Below are 14,916 nucleotides of genomic sequence, written 5' to 3'. Positions count from 1 at the left end.
CGCCTCCCTCCTGACCCCAGCTCCAGAACCCGGACAAACCCACCCTCCGCACCCTCCACTCTGCCAAACACCGAGAGCGGAGGTGGAGACGATTTGTAAATTGGAGAACTTTCTGGCCCAAATCAAGGCCTCCCCCCCTCCCCCCAACACCTGGCCCACGGAAAATTTTCTCTTGGGGTTTTTCAGCCGAATGCAGGCCTGGCCGCCGGGAGGTTTTGAAGCGCTTCCTGCCCCGATGTTAGGCACGGTTACCTGCTCCCCCCGCTTCCCCACCACCGAAGCAGCTGCCTCCCAGGGTCTTGGGGAGCCGGAGGGGGGTGAAGAGAGAGAGGGAGAACGCTAAAGGTGGGTGTCTGTTTTGAGGAGCTGCACGCGGCTCTGCCGGCCTGGTCTCGCCCATCCCCCTCATCACCCTAGAGGGAGGGAGATGCCCCAAACAAAATGAACCCATTTTACAGAGGAGAAAGTTGAGGCCCAGAGCAGTTTAGGGGTCCGCTGGTAGAGGGCACCTGGTTCTAGGCTCAGAACCCTGCTAACTAAATGCCCTCTGGAAGCCCTCAGAGTGGAAAGAAGGGACCCTCTCCCCGCTGCCCGAACCCGGTGGGGCTCCTTGCGTGGTTGCAGGTGCTGGTGGCTGGAGGAGGAACTGGAAGTTGGGGGAGCTTCTCCATCACTCTGTTTTCCATCCTCCACCCACCCAGAGAAGCAGCTTGGCCTAGTGAATAGAGCATGGGCCTGTGAGTCAGAAGGACCTGGGTTCTAATCCTGCTCTACCACTTGTCTGCAGTGTAACCTTGGACAAGTCGCTTAACTTCTCCATGCTTCTGTTGCCTCATTTGTAAAATGGGGGTTAAGATTGGGAGCCCCATATGGGACAAGGACTGACTCCAACCTGATTAGCTTGTCTCTACCCAAACACTTAGAGGAGTACCTGGCACATAATAAGAACTTAACAAGCACCACTGTCATCATTATTATTATTATTATTATTATTATTATCCATTTCCTGGAGCCATACAGTTCGGACCCAGACAAGACTATCCCACACTGTTGAATCCCTTCGCCATCCCTAACTCTTCCTCAATGATCCGGCACTGACGATCCAACATCCTTGACTCTCTCTTCTCCATCCCTAACTTTCCCCTAGTGACCCAGGATGGCAGACCAGAATGCGTTATAATGATCACGACTGTGCTTGGCACATAGTTAGTACTCAACAAATACCATAATCATTATAAGCTGCTTGAGGAGAGTGACTGTGTCCTACTTTTCTTGTGGTCTCCCAAGCACTTAGTAGAGTGCTCAGCATATAGTAGGTGCTCAATGAATGTCACCGATTGACTGATTGATTGATGGATCACTTCTGATCCACCTGCTGGCCCTCGCTGATTACCCCGGTCTTACAGGGCAGGAGGTGGGAGGAATGGACCATCTTGAGCCCAGGGCATGGCCGTGGGTGGGGGAAGTTTCCAGTCAGGGGAGAAGAGGGGTCTCCGGTGGGTGTGGAACAAAGCCTTGGATTCCATGCCCACTTCCCTCCCTCCCTCCTCAGTCGGAAAACCACCTCACCCAAGGGACCACAGGAGCAGAAATCGAGAAGCATTTTGCCTCTCAGGCCCACCTGCAGGCCAGAAGTGAAAGCGGGCTCTGCTGTGGGCTGATAGAGATGAACTGCCTCCCCGTGGGGGTAGGGGACGGGTGAGGGCAGGAGACAGGCTGCCAGATGCCAGCTGCGGGTCCCGGATCCTCCCCTTCCTCTCTATCCAAACAGCCACCATCCCGGTTCCGATGCTCGTCATGTCCTTTGCCGGACGGCTGCATCAGCTTCCGCGCTGGTCTCCCTGCCTCCATCTTCTCCCCGCTTCAGTCCGAACTCCACACTGCCCAAGGATCATCTTCCTGAACCGTCCCTTGGCTCACGTCTCTCCTCGACCACCTTCAACAGAGGCCCTTCCCTCTCTGCATCCTGCTAGCTGGCTACCAGGTTCTCCATTGGCTCTCCCCACCTTACATATTGGCTTTCTTCACCTTCCCCTTTCCAGCTCACTCTCTTCATTCTTTCCACACTCTCCGGCTAATTATGCCTCACTCTCCGCTTCCCTGACTCCAACCCTTTACGTCTTCTCAGGTGGATAGTCAGTGTCGGGTCCCTGGAGGAGAATCAAGGATGGAGAGGGGAGAGTCAGGGGTGAGGAATGGTCTGTGCTAGGTCACCTGGGGAGAGTTGGGGATAGAGAGGGGAGAATCAGAGGTGTGGAATGGTCCATGCTGGGTTACTGGGGAGAGTCAGAGATGGAGAAGGAGGAGTCGGGGATCTTGCCGTTCCTGGCTCGCTGGGGAGATTCAGGTTGGATAGGGGAGAGTCAGGAGTGTGGGATGGTCTGTGTCGGGTCACTGGGAGAGAGTCAGGGATGGAGAGGGGAGGGTCAGGGTCGTTGGATGGTCCATACCCAATCACTGGGATGGGTATCCAAGAGGACAACCAGCACCTGACCCCTCCCGGCATCCCGGTGGCCTGCCAGAACCAGATTCCTGGCCTAGAAGGTGGCCAGGAGTGTCGCTCGGAGGCCAGGAATGGGCTGAAGTCCCAGCCACTATTCCTGGGGGCCCAGAAATGTCCGTTGTGAACAGGTCCTACCTCAGCCAGGGCCAAACCCGTCCACAAGGTCGACCCTCCCGCCGCCACAATTAACCGAAGGCTTCCGTTATTCCCCTGAGCCGATCTGCGGTTCCCTCTGCCCGCTGGGGCTACAGCGAACTCTTCCAGCCTCCTCTCTGGCCTCCCCTCCTCAGGTCTCCACCCCCGCACCGAGGCCCAGCAAGCGGCGCTGCCCGCCGTTGGAAACTGTGGGCACTTCCAGGGACAGAGAGGAAGGCCAGTGGGGTGAGATCTCACAGACGCAATCAATAAATCAGTGACTGGTCTTTACTGAGGGCTTACTGTGTGCAGAGCACTGTACTGAGAGCTTGGGAGAGGACAATACAACAGAGTTGGTGGACGTATTCCCTGTCCCCAAGGATTTTACAGCCTTGAAGGGGAGATAGACACTGAAATAAATAACGGATGGGAACGCAAGTGCTGTGGGGCTGAGGGTGGGGTGAATACCAAGCGGTTAAAGGGTCCGGATCCGAGTGCGTAAGTGAGGCAGAGGGGAGAGAGAGTAGGGGAAAGCCTCTTGGAGGAGATGAGATTTCAGGAGCGCTTTGAAGGTGGGGAGAGTGGGTGAACTGTCAGATATGGAACAGACTGGAGTTTCAGGCCAGAGGGAGGATGTGGACAAGTGGCAAGATAGCAAGATTGATGTATAACTGATCAATTGATCTATCAGTAGCACTGACTGAGCACCTACTGAGTGCTGAGCACTGCATTGGCCACGTCAGAGAGCATAATAAGAAGTTATTTTTCTTCTCCCTCCAACTAGCACCTCCACAATTAACCACCCATAACACTTCTGTATATACTGACGTTCGCCCTCTACTATTTAAGCATTTCCTCATCTACAGATCGATCTTTCCGGTCTCTTCTTCCTCCTTTCAATCGTCTCACGTCTGTCTCCTCGGCTAGATTGGAAGTTCTTTAAGGACCAGGAATGTATCTGCTAAACTCTGCTGTCCTCTCCCAAGCACTCAGTACAGTGCTCTGCCCACAGTAGATTGGAAGCTCCTTGAGGGTAGGGATCATGCCTACTAGCTCTACTGCGCTCCCCTAAGTGCTCAGTCCCATGCTCTGAACAATGAACTGGAAGCTCCTTGAGGGTAGGGACCAAGTCTACAGAATTTCATGTTTTTTTTCCCAAGTTCTTAGTACAGTGCTCTGCCCCCAGTAGGTGCTCCATCAGTTCCAGCATGGATTGATTGAAGATATAATCAGGAGACTTACAGTCTAATGAGGGAGCCAGGAAAAAGTTATTTATAGAGAGTAGGAGGACGAATCTGACTAATCTAGACCAGACTGGAACTGCACACGGAATGTTATTGATTGATTGAAGTACTAGCATGAATCCACCACGGTAAAGAAGTTGCACTGATATGCACCTGCACATAAATGAGGGCTGAGGTTGACTGATAGACTGATTGATAGACTGACAGACTGAGATTGACAGAGCGAGTGACTGACAGACTGTCTTCTCCTCAAGACTGTAAGCTCATTATAGGCAGGGAACATGTCCACTAATTCTGTTGTATTTTACTCTCCCAAGCTCTTGGTGGAATGCTCTCCACATAATAAACACCCAATAAATACGACTGACTGTTTTATCTTCAGTCTTCCAGTCCTACCGCTCTCCCCTTGGCCCCAAGAGACAGTAAATTCCAGGTAGGTGTTTCCCCTGATAGAAATGAACTTTCAGTCTTGTTTAACTGTAGCTCGGTTAAGTCTCTAGGGCAGCGAGATCGCCCTGCTCCAGGTGGTCAGGGTAGGAAGAGTCTGACCTTTCAGGCCCCAAAAAACAAACATCAAACCACCTAGAGTCACTCGGAGTGGGTTTTTGGATTAAAATTCGTTGGGCCTTGTCAGCAGTGGCTGACACAGTCTAACACGTACTGTACTGTGGGCCTGGGGTAGTTTTGCTCGGAGACTCGGACCAGAATATGAATTGGAAGTGGCCTGTTTTCCCCTGCTGCTACTGAAAGCGGAGGATTGGCTCCCCCGGGGCCCTGAAATAAAAGTGGACTGTCACTGAGGTGGTCCCTGGAACAGGAGGGATTTGAGCTAGACTTCCAGGGCTGGATCAGGGTGGTCCCAGTCTGCATTAGGCCAGGGAGGAGGCTTTACTCCCCGGGGGCACCGACCCCATCACCCCCACGGAGCTGGCACCGGGGGACACCGGTCCCACTGCTCCCACAGAGCTGGTATCTCCTTCAATAAACAGCAGTTGTTCTGGCTCTGCACCCTCCCCTCAGCCCTGCCTGAGTCACAGCCATTTCCAGGCTCCTGCCTCTGGGATTTCCAAACATTTGGGGCATATCTCTACCAGCCCCCAGTGCCCCCCCAAACTGGGCAGGGCATGAACCCCTGGTAGGTGGGAGAGGGGCAGCATCTCACCCACTTCTGGGGCTCAGACAGAGGAAGAGGAAGAAAAGGAAGCAGGGTGGCTAAGTGGATAGAGTACGGGCTTGGGAGTCCAAAGGACCTGGGTTCTACTCCCAGCTCTGCCACTTGTCTGCTGTTTGATCTTGGGCAAGTCACGTCACTTCTCTGAGCCTCAGTAAAATGGGGATTAAGACTGTGAGCCCCATGTGGGACACGGACTGTGTCCAACCTAATTAGCTTGTATCTACCCGAGTGCTTAGTACGGTGCTGAAACATAATAAACGCTTAACAAATACCATTTTTTAAAAAAGGAACGCGAGGAGGAGGAAAAGACTGTATGTTTCTAGTTGCGGGGGCTGGTCCATGAATAAGGACCTTCAACCTTTCTACATTCCCTCTTTTTCTCAATCATCAGTCAACCAACGGTATTTACTGAGCACTTACTGTGTGCAGAGCATTGTACTAAGTGCTTCAGAGCGATCCAGGCAGAAGCCAGGATCCAGACCATCAAGATCTTAGGAAGATCTTCGGTTCCAGCCCCCTGCCTCCGGGCAGGTACAAGGCTCACCTCTCCAGGATGACCCGAGCTGACACAACTGGATGCCTGTTCCATATCTAGAGATCCCCAGAAATAGGTATCCCTCCTCGTAGCCCCTTCCCATCTTTCATCAGCCAGGGAAGTTCTTCCTTCTGTCCGACCGCAACCTCTCCTGATCGAAGTGAAACTCCATTTCCTCCTGTTGGGGGTTCCTCCCACCGTCTAACCTGAAACCTTCCTGCTGCAGTTGAAGTCTATTTCGGAGTTTTCCTCATCCCCCACCCCCCATTCCTTCCCAGCCTGGTTTGGGGAGGAATCCAGGGGTCTTTAGGACCCAGGCTAGCTGGGCTCCCGCGGGCTGGGGTCGGTCCCGGCTGGGCGGGGCCTGGTGGGGGGGTGGGGGAGGGCCGGGGTCCGACCCCCGCCCGATCTGACTCAATAAAAGGGAAAGGGGAGGGGGCGCGGGGCTGAAAGACGGGCAGGGGGATGGCGCGGCCGTATCCTGGCAACCGACCTGACGCATCGGGGAGGGGGGAAAGTGTCTAAAAAATAATAATAAAAGGGCTGGGGATTCGAGGCGGGGGGGGGGGGGGGGGGGGAGGAGAGAGAGACACACAGAGTCAGAGAGCCAGAGAGAGACAGAAAGACACACACACACCCAAGCAGAGGGTGAAACCCCCTCCTCCTCCTCCTCCTCCTCCTTCTCCTCCTCTTTCCCCTGCAGGATCCACTGCCCGCCCCCCGTGGGACAGTCCCGGACCCAGGATCCTCGCACCCCGCGGTAAGTGCCCTGCCTCCGGACACCAGGGTCTGGGGGCAGGGGCAGGGAGGGCACCGAGGGGGTCGGAGAGCCCACGCCGAGGAAGGAGGAGGGTCGGGCCAGGCCCAGGGTCCCGGGTCCCCCCCGGAGGGAGTTACAAAGCTCGCTGCCCTGCTGGGGGGGAAGGGGGTGTGGGCTCAGCCCCCGGCAGAAGGGGAACCCTCTCCCCCCACCCAAGGGCAGCAGGTGGCCCCCAGATCCTCGCGTCCACCCAGAGAGAGGGGTGTCCCTTCCCTCCTGGAGGTGGACAGGCCCGGGAGCCGGCAGACCCGTGCTGGACAGACGTCACGTCTTCCCCAGCGCCCTTTTGGGGTCGGGGGTCTCACCGGGGAAGCCGGGGGAGGGTCAAATTTACCATCAACCCTGCCCACCTCACGTCAAGACCCTCCCTCCAGCACCTGCCCCCCCCGGGGAGCCCGGCTGGGGGAGAGACCACGGAGGAGCCGGCCTCTGCCCCAAATTCATAGTAATCATTTATATTACCGTAAGTATTAAGCTTTTACTATGTGCTGAGCACTAGGGGAGTTGCGAGGCGATTAAGGGGGAGGGGTCCCGGGGAGAGGCTGAGGGGGGCCGTGGGGCTCCCGGAGGAACAAAGTGTCCCGGAGTTGGGGGGAGGTCAGGTGGGGTGGAGGTTTGCCCCTGCCATTCCCCTCTCCCAAAGTCCCCCCCCCCAGCTGGAATTCTTCTCTCCAGCCGGCCCGGAGGGGTACCAGCTGTTGCCTGGCACACCCCGTATTGCCCTGGCACCCCCTGGGCTGGCTCCACTGGCATTCCCCGGCCTGGCCCCGTCGGCAATCCCTCGTGGTCCCGCTTTGGCCCCGCTGGCCCTCCCGGCCTGGTTCCCCTGGCACTCGCCAGCCTGGCTAACACTGGCATTCCCGGCCTGGCCCCGCTGGCGCTCCTCAGGTCGGTCCCGCTGGCTTGCAGCGTGGCTCAGTGGCAAGAGCCCGGGCTTGGGAGTCAGGGGTCATGGGTTCGAATCCCCGCTCTGCCCCTTGGCGGCTGGGTGACCGTGGGCAAGTCACTTCACTTCTCTGGGCCTCGGTTCCCTCATCTGGAAAATAGGGATGAAGACTGTGAGCCCCACGTGGGCCAACCTGCTGACCCTGTATCACCCCCAGCGCTTAGAATAGTGCTCTGCCCGTAGTGAGCGCTTAACAGATACCAACGTTATCGTTATCATTATTATTATTGCCCGGCCCGGAGCCCCTGGCACTCCCGGCCTGGCTCCGTTCGTACTCTTCATGGGGCCTCGCCGGCATAGCCGGGCTGGCACTCCCCGGGCTGGCATCGCTGAGGAATGCAGGGGTGCGGCCGGCCCCGGCTCCAGGGCCCTGAAGGACCCTTGAGTCAGCCGGGCCCCTCCCCGGACCCCCAGGAAAGACTCGGTGGCCTGGACCACATGCTACACGCTGGCTGGGTGGAGAGGGCCCGGGCTTGGCAGGCAGAGGTCGTGGGTTCTAATCCCAGCTCCTCCACTTGTCAGGTGTGCGACTGTGGACAAGTCACTTCCCTTCTCTGGGCCTCAGTTCCCCCATCTGGAAAATGGGGATGAAACCTGTGAGCCTCACGTGGGACAACCTGATGACCCTGTATCTACCCCAGCGCTTAGAACAGTGCTCTGCACCTAGTAAGCGCTTAACAAATACCAACATTATGATGATTATCCTCAGTGACCTCACCTGGAAAATGGGGATGAAGACTGGGAGCCCCCGTGGGACAACCTGGTGACCTGGTATCGCTCCCAGAGCTCAGAACAGTGCTCGGCACTTAGTAAGCGCTTAACAAATCCCATCATTATTATTATTCCGTGGGAGTGCGCCTGCCCGCTGCTTGTTTCGCCCCAGGCCCTCGGCCCAGAGACCCTTTCGCGGTCCCCCCTGGCACCCAGCACCTCCTGCCCAGCGGACGGTGGCGCAGGATGTGCCAGGAGGGAGAGGGTCTCTTCAGCCAGGGCTTAAATACCTCAGCCGCCACCCGATATAACCAGCTGATGCCTGAGTCCTGAGGGTGGGGAGCGCGGATCAGGGAAGGCTTCCCGGTGGAGGAGGGGTTTCTGGCTGCTTTGCCTGCGGGGGAAGCCGGATTTGGAGGGGAGGGAGCCTGAGCCCCGGGTGGAAGGGGGAGGTAAAGTGCCCCCCGGGATAATCGTAATGATAATAATAATGGTATCTGTTAAGCGCTTACTATGTGCCAAGCACTGTTCTAAGCGCTGGGGTAGATGCAAGGTCACCAGGTTGTCCCACGTGCGGCTCCCAGTCTTATTCGCCATTTTACAGATGAGGTGGCAGGCACAGAGTAGTTAAGTGACCTGCCCAAAGTCACACAGCTTAGTGGCGGAGCCGGGATTAGAACCCAAGTCCTCTGACTCCCAAGCCCAGGTTCTTGCCACTAAGCCACGCACACACACACCCTAACACACACACCGCAATCGGTGGAGCGTGTGTGTGTGTGTGTGTGTTTGTGTGCTCACTGCCTCGGTCATTCATTCGTTCAATTCATTCAATCGTATCTGTTGAGCGTTTACTGGGTGCAGAGCACTGTACTAAACGCTTGGGAGAGTACAACAATCAACAGACCCATGCTCTGCCCACAACGAGCGTACAGTCTAGAGGTTGTGGGGGGAGCCAGACATTAATAGAAATAAATAAATTACAGATAGGGGCATAAGCCCCAGCGGCGGTCTTCTCGGAGCTTTGTTCTCGGTTTACCCACATTCGGTTCCCCAGGAGTAATTAGGAACCAGATGGTCCTGTTTCCCAGACGCCGCCTCCCGCCCCTTCCAGAGGGGCGGGAGGTGGGGGCGTTCGGGGGAGACCGGACACCCCCCCACACTCAAGCACACGTGCACACCCACAAGCGTGGACACACAGATGCACCCGCACGCAACCGTGGTCTGGGAGTCCAGGGCCTGGCACGATCAGCCGGTCAGGAGCTAATTCCCGTTGGTGGCAGAGGGGACAGACTTCTCAGGGTCTCTGGCCGCCCCACCCCCGGCCACGACGTTTCCTGTCCACCTGGGGGGAAGGAAGTGGGAATTTGTTCCCAGGAGGCCGGCAGGGAGACTCAGACTGGCCTTGGGCCTTACTGGTTCCATGCCTCCCGCCACACATCCGGGTAGACCACACAAAGAAGACGCTAAATCTGGGGTCAGGAGGAGGCACAGAATAATAATAATGGTGTTTATTAAGCGCTTGCAATGTGCCAGGCACTGTTCTGAGCGCTGGGGTGGGTACAAGCAAAGCAAGTTGGACACAGTCTCTGTCCCCTGTGGTCCCATCCTGTCCAGATGAGGTAAGTGAGGCACAGAGATAATAAAAATAATAATAATGGTATTTGTTAAGCGCTTACTATGTGCCAAGCATGGTTCTAGGCGCTAGGGTAGATACAACGTAATCGGGTTGTCCCACGTGGGGCTCACAGACTTAATCCCCATTTTACAGATGAGGTAAACTGAGGCACAGAGATAAGAATAAGAATAATGGTATTTGTTAAGCGCTTACTATGTGCCAAGCATGGTTCTAGGCGCCGGGGTAGATACAAGGTAATCAGGTTGTCCCACGTGGGATTCGCAGACTTAATCCCCATTTTACAGTCGAGGAGCCACGGAGAAGCGAAGTAACTTTTCCATGGTCACACAGCAAACGAGTGGTGGAGGCGGAATTAGAATCCATGATCTTCTGCCTCCCAGGCCTGTGCTCTGTCCACCGAGCCATGCTGGGGACCCGGCGGAAGTCTGTGCTGGGCGCCTGCTGGGCGCAGAGTGCTGTGCTGGACACCTGCTGTGTGCAGAGCCCTTGTGCTGGGCGCCTGCCGTGTGCAGGGCGCTGTGCTGGACGCTCGGGGAAACAGCCAATGAAAGTAGACAGGGCGTTTGCCTTCCAGGGGTCACATTTTCTAGTGCAGAGCTCCCAGCCGCAGCTGATCTTCAACCCAAGCGGTTTCCTGAACGTTTCTCTGGGACCCGTCCAACACCGCACCCACTAAGAGGCCCCGGGCCCTGCGGCAGGGGGAGGACGGGGGCCAACCTGCCCATCGCCGGTGCCAGGACCGGAGGCCCGGGAGGGGCGGCGGGATGGGGAGGGGCAGCTGCCACTCAAGCCTCCTGTCTCTCTTTGTCGTCTCCAGGGCCCCGGATCGGGGGCCCGGACCACCCACCCCATCCCGGCGGGCTCGCCCACTCCGGCCTGGGCCCCATGACCTCTCGAGGGGCTGGGCTGTAGCATGGCGGCGCCCCGGATCCAGGTGGAGGCCCCGGAAGATGGGGAGGGGGCCGGGCCGACCCCTGCCCCGGGGGGTCACCTTCGCAGCCTCAAGACCCTGACGGAGAAGCTGCGGCTGGAGACTCGGCGCCCGTCCTACCTGGAGTGGCGGGGGCGGCTGGAGGGGCGCGCCCGGCCGGGCCCCGACCCCGACCCCGACCCAGGCCCCGACCCCGGCCCCGACCCCGGCCCCGGCCCACCGGGGGACCGGCAGCCCCCGCCCCCCTCGGCCCGGCTGGTCGGCTTCCAGAGCGTGGGCGAGGCCCTGGGCTGGCTCAGGAAGGAGCTGGTGAGTGGGTATGGATGTATGTGCGTGTATGTGCATGTGTATACGAATGCGTGTATAGTCGCACATGGGTGGGTGTGCGTCCTCTCTTACGGGTGTAGGTCTCCGTAGGGACGCCCCGTTCCCGGCATTCCCGAATTGCCGGGGTGGGGCTCCCCGGGGGGTGGGTTTCAGCCGGCCGCCCCGTTGTCTGCCCTTGGCTTCGAAGGAGGCCCATTTAAATGGTGATACGATTTAAGAGGAGACCCCACCAAAAAGGAGACTCCCCCCCTTTAGTAGTAATGGTATGTATTAAACGCTTACTGTGTGCAGAGCACTGTGCTAAACTGAGTCCCCATTGGAAGAGGGGCTGCGGTTCAACAAATCTTCCATTGAGAGGGAGACCTCCATTTTTTGTTTCGTGGAATTTGAGTGCTTACTATGTGCCAGGCACTGTACTAAGTGCTGGGGTAGATACAAGCTAGACAGGTGGGTCACAGGCCACGTCCCACATGGGGCTCACGGTCTCAATCCCCATTTAACAGATGAGGTAACTGAGGCACAGACAAGTGAAGTGACTTGCCCGAGGTCACACAGCAGACAAGTGGCGGAGCCGGGATTAGAACCCACGCCCTTCTGACTCCCAGGCTCTATCCACAAGACCACACTGCCTCTCTCCCCTCCTTCGGGACTCACAGCCTTAATCCCACTTTAAAGATGAGGCAACTGAGGCCCAGAGAAGTGAAACGGCATGCCTAAGGTCACGCAGCAGGCGTGTGGCAGATTCAGGATCCTCTGACTCCCGGGCCGGTGATCTTTTCCACTAGGCCACACTGCTTCTCTCCCCTCCCTCGGGTGCCACAGACTTAATCCCATTTTAAAAATGAAGTCACTGAGGCCCAGAGAAGTGAAGTGACTTGCCCAAATTCGCCCAGAAGACACGTGGTAGAGCTGGGATTAGAACCCAGGACCTCAGACTCCCAGGCCTGTGCTCTATCCCCTATCCACGCTGCTTTTCTCTCCCACCCCGCCCCTTTTAAGACAAGTCACCCGTTTTAGTCCCTCTAGACTGTAAGCTCCTTTTGAGCAGGGGATGTGTCTGCTTATTGTTGCATTGTCTTCTCCCAAGCATTTAGTACAGTGCTCTGCACACAGTAAACGCTCAATGAATATGATTGGATGAATGAATGCACACAGAAAATGCTTAATAAATATCAACGAATGAATGAATGCACATAGTAAGCATTTAATAAATATGAAGGAAGGAAGGAATGACTGAATGAAGGAAGGAAGGAATGATGGAATGTGTCTGCTTATTGTTGTATTGTCCTCTCCCAAGCGTTTAGTACAGTGCTCTGCACACAGTCAGTGCTCAATGAATATGAGTGGATGAATGAATGCACAAAGTAAGTGCTTAATAAATATGAATGAATGCACATAGTAAACGCTTAATAAATATGAATGACTGAAGGAAGGAATGACCGAGTGAAGGAATGAAGGACAGAATGAATGAACGAATGAAGACCGCTATTGGGGCTTATGCCCATATCTGTAATTTATTTATTTCTATCAGTGTCTGTCTCCGTCCCCACCTCTAGACTGTACGCTCGTTTGGGCAGTGAATGGGTCTGTTGATTGTTGTATTGTGCTCTCCCAAGTGTTTAGTACAGTGCTTTGTATACAGTAAATGCTCAAGAGATACGATTGATTGATTGGATGAATGGAAGGAAGGAGGGAGGAAAGGAAGGGGGGAATGAAAGGAAGGAAGGAAGGAAGGAAGGAAGGAAGGAAGGAAGGAAGGAAGGAAGGAAGGAAGGAAGGAAGGAAGGAAGGAAGGAAGGAAGGAAGGAAGGAGGGAAGGAGGGAAGGAGGGAAGGAGGGAGGAAGGGAGGGAGGGAGGGAGGGAGGGAGGGAGGGAAGGAGGGAAGGAGGGAAGGAAGGAAGGAAGGAAGGAAGGAAGGAAGGAAGGAAGGAAGGAAGGAAGGAAGGAAAGAAAGAAAGAAAGAAAGAAAGAAAGAAAGAAAGAAAGAAAGAAAGAAAGAAAGAAAGAAAGAAGGAGGAAGGAAGGAGGAAATTAATGAAAGGAGGAAGGAAAGAAAGAAGGAAGGAATGAAGGAAGGAAAGGAAGGAGGGAATGAATGAAAGGAAGGAAGGAATGAAAGAATGAAGGAAGGAGGCAAGGAAGGAAGGAGGGAAGGAAGGAAGGAATTCATTCAATAGTATTTATTGAGTGCTTACTATGTGCAGAGCACTATACTAAGAGCTTGGAATGTACAATTTAGCAACAGAGACCATCCCTGCCCAATGACGGACTAAGAGTCTGAAAGAATGAAGGAAGGAGGGAATGAAGGAAAGAGGGAATGAATAAGAGAAGGAAGGAAGGAGGGAAGGAAAGGAGAGAGGAAGGGAAGGGAAAGGGGAAGGAAAGGAAAGGAAAGGAAAGGAAAGGAAAGGAAAGGAAAGGAAAGGAAAGGAAAGGAAAGGAAAGGAAAGGAAAGGAAAGGAAAGGAAAGGAGAGAGGAAAGGAAAGGAAAGGAAAGGAAAGGAAAGGAGAGAGGAAAGGAAAGGAAAGGAAAGGAAAGGAAAGGAAAGGAAAGGAAAGGAAAGGAAAGGAAAGGAAAGGAAAGGAAAGGAAAGGAAAGGAAAGGAAAGGAAGGTTTGGTAGGTAGGTTTCGTTGCCCGAGTGACGGGGTGTGTCTCCAGCGGCGTCCCTGCCCCCTGTGCCCTGTGCCCCCCTGCAGGCGGAGATGCGCGCGCAGGACGAGCAGCTGGCCCGGCAGCTGATGCGCCTCCGCACGGACATCCACCAGCTGAAGATCGAGCAGACCTGCCACCTCCACCGGCGGATGCTCAACGACGCCACTTACGGGCTGGAGGAGCGGGACGAGCTGGCCGACCTCTTCTGCGACCCGCCGCTGGCCTCCTCCTTCACCCTGTCCGCCCCCCTCAAGCTCATCGGGGTCACCAAGATGAACCTCAACTCCCGCCGCTTCTCCCTCTGCTGAGCGCTGCGGGACGGGGGCCGGCACCATGGGCGTCCCGAGGGGCAGGAGGAGGAGGAAGGGGTGGGACCGTGAGCATCCTTACCCGTGGACCAGATCATCGCCGGGGGAACCCGTTAAGCCCTTGCCGGGTGCCAGGCGCCGTACCGAGCGCTGGGGTGGAGAGGAGCAGATGGGGTCGGACCCAGTCCCTGCTCCACGGGGCACTCACGGCGCTGGACCGAGCGCTTGGGAGAACGCGTGGGAAAGCGGCCCGGCCTAGTGGAAAGAGCCCCGGCTTGGGAGTCAGAGGTCGTGGGTTCTAATCCCGGCTCTGCCGCTTATCGGCCGGGTGACCTTGGGCAGGCCGCTTCACCTCTGTGGGCCCCAGTGACCTCATCTGGAAAATAGGGACGTCCCGCGTGGGACAACCTGGTGACCGTGCATCTACCCCGGCGCTTAGAACAGGGCTTGGCACCTAGTAAGCGCTTTAACAAATACCATCGTCACGATTAGTATGAGACACGGTCCCCGCTGTCCAGGACCACTAGGTGCCAAGCACTGTACTGAGCACGCGGGGGAGAGTGTAAGACAGTACCCTACTCTCAAGGAGCTTAAAGTCTACTGTGTTCCGAACACCGGGATGAGCGTTTGCGAGAGTAAGCTAGAATTAGTAGGCATGGTTCCAGCCCACAAGGAGTGTAGTAGGTGTGCTTGGGAGAGTATAATAGAGTTAGTAAGGAGCTTACTATAGTCTACCGTGTGTAGAGCGCTTGTAATGAGCACTTGGGAAACCACAATACGATAGTAGAAATGATCCCTGCCTTCAAGGAGCTTTTATTCTAGCCGGGGAGATAGATGCTAAAAATCAATTACAGTAGGGGGAAGAAATAGAGTATAAAAATATGTACATAAGTGCTTTGGGAGGGGGAGGGGGGCACCCAAGTGCTTAAGTGGTGTGCAAGTCTTGAGTGCTATACTGGGCACCTGTTGTGTGCAGAACCCTGGGCGGGGT

General features: G+C 55.8%; 1 protein-coding gene across 2 annotated transcripts; it reads left to right on the top strand.

Moving 5' to 3' along the window:
• Positions 1–6,251: 6,251 nt before the first annotated feature.
• FAM167A (family with sequence similarity 167 member A) lies at positions 6,252–14,107 on the top strand. Of its 2 annotated transcripts, XM_029052542.2 has the most exons (4): positions 6,252–6,351; positions 6,786–6,874; positions 10,522–10,944; positions 13,662–14,107. In XM_029052542.2, the coding sequence occupies exons 3-4, from the start codon at positions 10,618–10,620 to the stop codon at positions 13,923–13,925; spliced, it is 591 nt and encodes a 196-aa protein (XP_028908375.1). In that variant the 5' UTR covers positions 6,252–6,351; positions 6,786–6,874; positions 10,522–10,617; the 3' UTR covers positions 13,926–14,107. The 2 variants fall into 2 exon arrangements, with proteins under 2 accessions (XP_028908375.1, XP_028908376.1); XM_029052543.2 differs by lacking the exon at positions 6,786–6,874.
• Positions 14,108–14,916: the final 809 nt, after the last annotated feature.

This window comes from Ornithorhynchus anatinus, chromosome X2 (assembly GCF_004115215.2).
Source record: "Ornithorhynchus anatinus isolate Pmale09 chromosome X2, mOrnAna1.pri.v4, whole genome shotgun sequence".
Lineage (NCBI taxonomy): Eukaryota > Metazoa > Chordata > Mammalia > Monotremata > Ornithorhynchidae > Ornithorhynchus > Ornithorhynchus anatinus.
Note: the sequence above shows the minus strand (reverse complement) of the source record. Positions and strands in the feature narration are given on the sequence as shown.